At 37.9% G+C, this 10,017-nt stretch overlaps 1 protein-coding gene across 1 annotated transcript in view; it reads left to right on the forward strand.

Moving 5' to 3' along the window:
* Positions 1-10,017, forward strand: part of LOC109951794 (neuroligin-4, X-linked-like) — a 236,133-nt gene that overhangs the window by 35,972 nt on the left and 190,144 nt on the right. The window contains 1 exon segment of the mRNA XM_020586479.1: positions 6,204-6,914. Within this exon segment, the coding sequence (XP_020442135.1) occupies positions 6,473-6,914 (442 nt within the window). The 5' untranslated portion in view covers positions 6,204-6,472.

A 10,017-nucleotide genomic window follows, 5' to 3' on the forward strand; every position in this document is an offset into this window, starting at 1 on the left:
GTCTGGGCATCTTTGCTTAGACTGCTGCCCCCGCGACCCGGTTCCGGATAAGCGGAGGAAAATGGATGGATGGATGGATGGATGGATGAGTTCAAAAGCAGAGTGTATGGAAATGGGTAACATTTTCAAGTATACTAGTATTACTGACTAGACAATTAAGCAACATGACAAATACTATTGAGCAAGCAGTTATTTGATGTTTGAATACAACCACAGGCTGTTCATCATTGGCTTTTTTACTTATATGATTATATAATGATGAAATTTACTATAATGTGAAGAATACAGCCACCTCACATGGCAAGCACAGAAATCACCAAACATCCCAAGGGTTGAATGCAGCAACAGGTCAAATTGTTGCTCATTGTTCACGTTGGTTATTTGCTTGTAAACGTTTCAGTGATAAAATGGCACAGTGGACACTGTATGTAATAATGTGGTGTTTTAAAATAAACTATTTTTCACATGGCTCCTGGGTGAATGCAGACCATGCTCTGTGGCTCTCCTTGGCAGAGGCACACCGGAGACTGTGAACATTGTTCTCACTCTTAATGATTAGAGGAGTTACAGTAAGTCTAATGAATACCAATGAAAGCGCTCTGTCATTTGCATTTCAATCATTAAGCAACTGTCCTGTCAGAGGCACCCTGTTCTACCTATAAAATACAACAGATGCTTTGAACCACTGCGCTGAACACGGCAACACTGTCTACTCTATTTGAATCGTAAGAATTGCCTATTTTTACTCTCAGTGATGCTTTGTTTAACAACATAGTGTTTTTGTCTACACAAGCTCCACCATATGGGTCTGGGGGAGTTTGAACCCAGAAGTGGGATGTTACATCACACTTAACAAGCATATATAAACAAAGCATATTTGACTATTTTTGTAACATCCTAAAATCCAAAATCCAATCTTGCCTGTTTATGATACCATGCTTATACACATTTACAAGGTTGCTACAGCTGGAACCCATTCAAGCTCACACTGGGTGAAGGACACTCAAAACTAAACTTTATAAGTAGTTAAGAGCTTCCAATATAATATATGTCTTTGGAACAACCAGATAAAACACAGGCAGACACAGGGAGAACATACAAACAGAGGAGCCCCAGCTGGCTGGTCTTGGATTCCACAATGCAAACTGTTGAGTCACCTTGGGAGTACAATTTTGACTTGACATGATTTTATGCTAATTGAAGAATGCTAAAGGGATTTCTTTCTGTAAGCTGACTTTGATAAGATGGTCACTATGTCAGTTTCATGATTATAGACTTATAAATTCTTGCCGTGACTTGGACAAGGGATATGGCAGACTACATGTTGGTACCTGATAGATAGCAGCCTGCTGTCATTCATGATTTGCGTGAAAGACCAGGAGAATATAAACCAGACTAGCATATGCAATGGTGTGCGATACTGGCTGCTTGTGTTCAGAAAAGCAGGAAACAAAAAAACAAACAGACAAACAAATGACTGTGGACCCACCTGTGGGTCATACAAAGAATATAGTATGGGTTGTCTTCAAAGAGAACTTGAGGTAGCGGTTAAAAATGGGTGTTTTTAGCCAGTAGTCAAACTGAAAACTAGCTAGCTAGCTCTGATAAAGTAGCTCTCTTACAAGGCTGACTGTGCAAGTCAGTATGCTAATGTTAGCTGTATCACTGTGACAGTTAACAAATATGATATTTAACAAAGTGTGATCTCTGCTCCTATTGGTCTGCATCATCCCAACATGTCATAAAAAGTAGAAAATAATTCTGGTATGCTTGACTTTGTGTTGGGACATTGTGAAGCATCCCAGATGCAGCAATGGTTGTCATTTAATATGACGCACTATATGAGATAAAATGATTGATTGTTGTGGCTGATTGGTGTTATTTTCGGTTCTGACGCCCTACAACCGTCAAGCTGGGCTGTTATCGAGTTTAAATTGTGTAGTCCAAACCCAGCATTAGACATGCCCTCCTTCTGGCCACATTTCTATTACTATTTTTATTTGACATACACATTGTTAATAATTGATTTAGCCTGACTTTGAGTGGCACACAGTGTTACTTGAGAGAGGGAATAATCAGTCAACATTTTGAATTGGAGCAGTTGGTTGTAAGATTTTATTCAACCAAACCACTTAAAATATAAATATAGATATATATTTAAAAAAATGTCTCCAGATTTGGGAGTAGTGGAATGAGGCAAGAGCCTCAACAGAAAATTGAATTAACGGGCTTCATGCCATCTGGTTTTGACACTAATTTCCAAACCCACAGAGTTGATTTTTAAGTCAGAGGGCTTTCCAAAGCATCATCTCACAGGAGCCTGAGAATTTCCCATCATAAAATTATTTCAACAAATCACAAAATCCACTAGAATTTGAATAAAATGTACCAAAACCCATTACAATTTTGAATTTTAAGCATCACCCTTAACCTCTAGAGTCCTGAGCTTTGGAAACCCAAGCTGTGCGGTCCTCATATGAGGACGCAGGGACTCTAGAGGTTATGTGCAACATGCTATACATGCTAGCACTTCTGTGAGTCTATTCTTACACAGTGGATGCTGCTAATAAGCTAATGTTTGCTAATTAGCACTAAACACAGAAGAGTATAGCCGTTTTGTAAGTATTTGGTGATAAATCAAACTACTGCACTAAGATTTTATTCAAATGATAGCACTAGATGAAAAGTTAGGCAACCTCCAATGTGGCTATAATGCAGTACAAATCATATAGGAAGCTTAATGTTTATACTCTTAGAACATTTGTTACAATGGTCAAAAACTTAATTTCTCAACTCAAGAATGAATGAACTCATTAATTTTCAGAACTTTGGTAAATTAACTGTTTTTTTTTTTCAAACTTTGTGATTCACCATCTATCCTGAATGTATCTGCATTAGATAATTTTCTGAAGGGCTGGTTCTATAAGTTATATTTTTATTATTAAAGTAAACTGGGTAAATTGGTTGACACACAGGTCACCATTACTGGGGTTCTTGCAGCTTTAATGTCCAGCAGGTCACATATTTTAATAAGAGCTTTTGTAAACAGAAAGCATACTGTATATCTGCCTTCCCCTAAGTGACAGCTTGCACATTCTAGGGTGCAGATATTTCAGTAAAAAGAATTAAACAAAAATAACTACAACAACACACACACACACAAAAAGGCTGTCCAGAACAAAGTGCTAGATGACAAAATCTGGAATGACAGGATATGGGATGACAAAATACAGCAGTGGGCTCTGGCTGCACACAAACAAAATAGAAAAATTATAAATAACAAATTTTTATGAAATGCTATATTCACATACTTTAAAGGAAATTTACATTCTGCCAAAAGTACACCAACTCCACATCAGACACACTGGAGAGCACAATTAGCACACTGTTGATTTGCTAGAATCTGAGGATATGTGGGTCTGCGCCACATGACCACAATCTCCAAGCCGTCAGCACCATCAGCTTCTACATATATTATCTTGTCAAGATGCTGGTAGGTGACTTCTTTAGACAAAATCTAACAAGGTTTGGGCATATTTACTTACAAATTTACATTGATCAGGCATAACATTATGACCACCTGCCAAATACTTTTTACATAGGAGTCAATGTGGCAGTTGGTCAGCACTCGTATCACTCTGCAGCTCACTGTGCATTTTCTGTGAATCCATTTGCTCCCACAGTTATACTGTCTGGAAGAACACAGATGTGTCTACAATTTAGTGAAAAACGTTTGTAAAAGGAGTGAAAACTGTGGTTGTGAAGACAAGTTAGAGAGAATTTTTTAGACAAATTCGACAGCCTCACCACTCTAGGTGTGATATCATCACTACAGCCCCTGACTCTTTCTCTTCATAGAACAATGTACAGTATTTCTCATTTTCAACCATTTTAACAAAGATTCAAATAAATTAAAATCTTTTGAAAAGTACAAATGGAAGTTAAACGTTTAATCTACAGTAGGGCAACCTCATCAGTGAGCCGTGGGCGTCCATGACCCTGTCGCCAGTTCACCATTTGTCCTTCCTTAGACACTGTTGGTAGGTACTAACCACTGCAGACCAAGAACACCCACCAAGACCTGCAGTGTGGGAGATGCTCTGACCCAGTCATCTCTCCATTACAGTTTGGCCCTTGTCAGAGTCACTCAGATTCTTACACTTGCCCATTTTTCCTGCTTCCAACACATCAGTTTTGAGGACTGAATGTTCACTTGCTGCCTAATATACCCCACACACTGACAGGTGACAGGTCAGTATTATTATTCATTTCACCTGCCAGTGGTCATAATGATATGCCTGATTGGTGTACACCATGAGGTCAAAAAATAAATAAATAAAAATGAAAAAAAGACCCTAATGCACTTGACAGAGTTTTGGCGAAATGAACATATCTTGCTCAACACTTCCATCTAGTGGCCACAGTTCCTAAGGTGATATTAAATTAGTGATTATTAATGAATAAATTAGTGATAATTAAAATCAGTGAAGTAAATTAGTGATAATTTTTTCAAAATTATAATTGTTCACATTACATGAACAAAATGAAACAGTCACATTCACAGGACAACCATGAACATTGCATGAATACATTAACTTTAGGAACTTTTTGGGGACCTTTTATTTTAAGTGGAAAATATTTAGTTTTTTACTTTTTGCTTTATAAAAGTTTACCACCCGGCTATATTAAATTTATTCTATCTGTGGAAGAAAGCTGGCAATAATTACTGTACTCGCAGTTAAAATTCTGTTCATTTCACCGAATAACATGCTTGATATTTAATGAAAGTAATATGGATTAACTAACTTGTGCATGTACACAGGCAAAGCAACTTGCACTACATGACTGCATCACAGTTTGCAGCTGGTTCTCACACTACACCACAGAAAAGGTGGGTGAAAACTATTTCTGTCAGGCAGGACAGTAGTGGGGAATGACTGTGTTCACATGTAACATTGAAGCGGTCAGCTACAAAGTGCTAAACAATGATCTTAACTTAGTCCAGGTATCTTTGTGTAATGTCAGCTAACCAACTTCCCAGGCTAACGTAATGCAATTCAGTATGTTGATCGAGTTAGGAATTTCTTTAATTGTTAATTGCTTCTCAACAAAAACATACTTTATGTATTCTTTGTGGAGGCTAAATGTATCGATGGCTGTAGCTACCACCCTTAGTAGGCAGTACAGAGAAATGTCCAGCTAACTGATTAGTTCAGTGCTGTCACACACCAGTCATTTGTCCAAACACTGATTATTGATTGACAGGTCATTCCTGTCGAAATCTTAATTTCTCTATTTTTTTTTTCAGCATATATAACTCATCATTTTTATATTCATTCTGATGCCTCGCCTGTTAACCTTCAATCTACTTAGAGGCTTTGAAGGCAATGAGTGTTAATCAAGAACCAGAGTAAAGCTGAGGCAGGTGAGATGACAAAAACAGGAAACTCTTACAAAATAAAAGTCCCAAACAGGAAATAAGTTCAAAACCCTAAAGACTATTCTACAGAGACATCATCATCATCATCATCAACATCATTATTATTATTATTATTACAGTACTGTTTTTCTGTTTTGTTTATTTTTCAAGATTATAATTGTATTTATTGAATGTCTTGTGTCATGTCATATTATACTGGATTTTGTTTTATTAATCAGATCTGAGAAGTAACTAGTATGAAGTAGCAGAAAATGAAAATACTCAAAGTATACATACCCTTGAGTAAATGTTCTTCGTTACTTTCCACCTCTGTTTACATGGCAAATATTGTACTATTGAAGAGATTATGAAAGGTTTAATTACACTGCCCCTTTCATTCTGATTGAAAATTCTTTCCAGTGGGGCCGCATGGGGCTATTCCGTTCTGATTGAGGTGGTTACATGATACCTTTTTAGTCTGATTGAGCTATTATTCAGATTATTAGTGGAAAATTGGGGTTCATCTAAATGCCATTGATATTCAGGATATCCAAGTCAAAATCAGAGTGGTGGAACAGCATTATAATCATGGAAAGCCTCCAAAGCATAGCTAAAAAATAACCCAGGGTTCCAGAATTTGACAATATAGGTTGTTGGACCAAAGTTGTCATGTGCACATAATATCACTGCTTTAACTGTTGATATGTTACTGTTGCACATTTGTTATGTGGATAAATGGAATAACATAATTACTTACGATGATGTGTTTTTCTTCTTTTTTCAGAATATCCCATTAAGCTGGAGCCCAGGTAATGAAAGAGCACCCTAAGCTCTCTTCTACTCTGAACAGGGGAGTTGTACAGCAGCTATCCATGCAGGCTCTCAGAATGGGGAGCTCTGAGAAAGCTGCATTTTTTGGCTAAGGCTCTTTATCTCAGCTTGCAGTGTGAGGAGAAACAGGAAGGCTCTCGGGGAGGTGCAAGGGGGACACTGAGGACCAAAAGGTGGACCGTAACCATTACGTGCCAGGCACAGGCTCAGCACTGCAGGAGCATGTCAGTACCCCGAGTCCTTTTGTGGATGTATCTGTCAACCAGCCTTCTGCTGTGGATGAGGTTGGCGTCCATCTGCGTGGCTGTTGTTCAGGCTCAACAGCACTCTGTTGTCACCACCAATTATGGAAAATTGCGTGGAGTGAAGGTTACTTTACCCAATGAGATTCTGGGACCAGTGGAGCAGTATCTGGGGATTCCATATGCATTGGCCCCAACGGGGGAGCGGAGGTTCCAGCCACCGGAGCCACCCATGTCCTGGCCTGGCATCAGGAATGCTACTCAGTTCACACCAGTTTGTCCTCAGTTCTTAGAGGACCGGTTTTTACTCAATGATATGCTCCCTGTGTGGTTCACCGCCAGCTTGGATACACTGGTGACCTATGTGCAGGAGCAGAGTGAAGACTGCCTTTACCTGAACATCTATGTCCCCATGGAGGATGGTAGGCCAACTGAGTCATTCTGTCTTGTCTTTCTTGTGTTGTTCCCTCTTGTATTTCCCACTTGCTTGTGTAGGTTTCCCTGAAATTTTAGGCAATATTTTACTGATAAAGGAAGAGTTTATTATTGCACTTGTCATTTGAAATTGATTTTTAAATTGATATCACTGCTTGAAGATACACTCACCGATTTCTGTTTCTATTCTGACTGGTCTGCACTTGGGTCTCTTTGTCGCAGTTAGTGATAATTATGTTAATTGTTGAAATTTGTTTGGGAATATCCACATTTTTTGCACATAAGCATTAGTGATAGGCAACTGGCCATAATCAAACAAGTGAAATTGTGGTTATATGGAAAGTGTCTTAACTATCAGCCACCAGGATGATTCAGCTCTGGCCTTTGTCAAAATGTTTTATAGTTTTATCATTTAAACTAAAGTTAAATTGTTTATATTTTTTGTATTTTTGTTTAATTATTTTTTACTTGTTTTGATTTATTATTAATTATTTGTTAATATTTATTCGTTTTTAATTGTTTATATTTATGATATAATAATTGAATTATGGTTTTATCATTTAAATTGCTATTATGTTAAGGCTCTCTTTAAGCTCTTTTAGGTAGAGCATGGAGTAAAAGCCTTTATTTAATCAGACATATCAGTCAAAACTTTATTAATTGTATTTATATTAGGTTTAGATTTTATATACACCAAATTTTCAAATAAGAGCCCGTTGCTAATAGAGGCAGAGTAAAACAGTGAGAGGTGGAATCTGTTGTTCTCTTATAATGCAGTAATTTAAGTAAACAAAGCACGATGTCTAAGCCTGTTTTAAATAAAACCTGGTTCTCTCTTAAGCCTTGGTACTGTATTTCAGGGCTCAACCCGTCTGCTCAGGTTATATACGAATGAGAGAGAGAAAAAGTAATTAAAAAGAAAAATCTAAATACACATAAGTGAGCTCCTTTAATGCGTAATTTTAGTTGCAACTTTTTTGACAATTAATCTTTATTCTTTTTGTACAGTGCATATTTATTTTCATTCACAGGAAGCAATGTGATCTAACTTCTCATGATGAACATAATTGTAAATTAAACTTGTTTACTTGTTCAGAGACGCTTCAAATATCTCTTGATTTTGTAAGCGGTCTAATCAGTGAACAGCGGCTTGTCTAAAAGGGAATAAATGCAGAGCCTCTTGCCTGTCCCTGATTCTTTGTTCTATGATTCATAAGAGTGCTGTTAACGAAGAGCAATGAAGGATTAAAAAAAAAAAAAAAAAAAACCAAGCACAAAGTGTAACGACTTGTTTTACAGACTCCCTGTTTGAGTGTGCAATTCTGACTTGGAGTGGGTATGACACTTATACCAGCTGAGCACTTTAACCACCCAGGTCATGCAGCAGTCATGTCTGGGACTCAGTGGGTGTTCTGTAAAAAGCACATTGTGTTTGGAGGTCAGAGAGAATAGGATGTTTTTGGACGGCATGGAAGGATAGCAAAGCACATTAACCTGTGTCTGGTTGACATCTTTGACAGCTCGGCACTAAATTTAGCTCAGGCTCTTGCATGCATGGTAGATTATAAAGTGCAGGGAGATGGGTAATCTCACAGTCTTGGGTTGACAGACAGTCAGGGGGTTTTCTCAAATGATTCAGTACCTTAAAAAATAAAATCAGTTAAGTATCTGTCCTTTGCCCCAAAAATATTTGATATTTGCTTTCCATCCATTTCTAATGAATTCTTGTAATACCCACTGACATTTCCACACTGAAATCTTTAATGTATTGTAAAACATCATACAGTGCCCTAAACTTTCCAGCAATTTAAATTGACTACTGTTCAGCATGACCACTATGACTTTATCAAATTAACCAACAGGTTTTTGAAAGGTTTTCATCAGACCAGGTGTTGTGAATTATAACATTAATCCAGCAGCACTATGTCTCTAAGCTATTTTTGAAAGCAATGGGAGCCTGTGTGTATTTGGAGGTAAGGTGAAAGTGTAGGAAAACACACCATAATGGCTTCTGACTGTATGTTAAATCCACCTAAAATGGAGTTACAGGGTTTCTACCCAAACACACAAAAAATGTGAGGCTTGCTCAACATCTCTTTGGTAAATGGACCAAAAAGTGCTTTGTAGATGTTTTCTACCACATTATCACCTATTATTGTAAATAGAGAAACAAAAGCGTGAGAAGCATGAGATAAAAGAGGCATAATAATGCATCTCTATGGTTTAAATTCAGCAGAGTGACATCTATCCCAGTTAGAGCTCATCTCGCTTCTCATCATCTTTATATCCCCTGAGCTGGCCTTTTTAGAAATCCGGTGTAAAGTCAAAATATCCTGCCAGCTGAATATCAGGAAGGGATTTACACTTTTACTGCACCTCAAGTGGGTTGACAGATTAAGTGACGCCTACTTTTTGGCATCTGATTTGAAGTTGAAAGAGGAAATCCACTACAGCCTGCATTGACCATGCTTTAAACTAATGTATTGTCAACACATTTTAGATTTTCTGCTCAATCCACTGGTCGAGCAGACAAGGTTCTGGCTGTCTGCAGCTGAAATGCCCAAGAGCTCTTTTTATTTGTGTGCATAAAAAGAGAAAGAGGAGGATATGGGTGAAGGGTGGAAGAGAAAGAGAGACCTAGTTTGGAGTATATATTTGTGGATGTGTGTAAAGCAGTAAAGCTGGGCTTATCAGTCTCAGCAGTAGCCCCAGACTGGCTGGGGAGGTGGCATGCACTGTATAGTGAATTAATCAGAGTGAAAATGTTTCCTTAGGGGGGCTTTCTAAGAGTGGGAGAGAAGACCATGGCCACCTTATCTCCATTTTTGAACTGTCAACATCTCTCACATTAGATCCGCTTTACTGCTCAAGACCCAGCACTGTTCCCTTCATATGTGCTCCACAGGCTCCACCAGCAGCTTAATGTTTCAGGCCTGGCCATGATTTATTCCAAGTTCATAAACCAAATGACATTTTTCAGCTTTTTGGAAGAAGGTAAATAAAAATAAAAAAAACTCTTTGCAGGCACTTTATAGGACAAAGGTAAAGTGTGGCAAACAGAGAGACGGAGAAAAATTGCTCTAAGCGGTC

This window comes from Monopterus albus, unplaced genomic scaffold (genome assembly GCF_001952655.1).
Source record: "Monopterus albus unplaced genomic scaffold, M_albus_1.0 scaffold409.1, whole genome shotgun sequence".
Taxonomy (NCBI): Eukaryota; Metazoa; Chordata; class Actinopteri; order Synbranchiformes; family Synbranchidae; genus Monopterus; species Monopterus albus.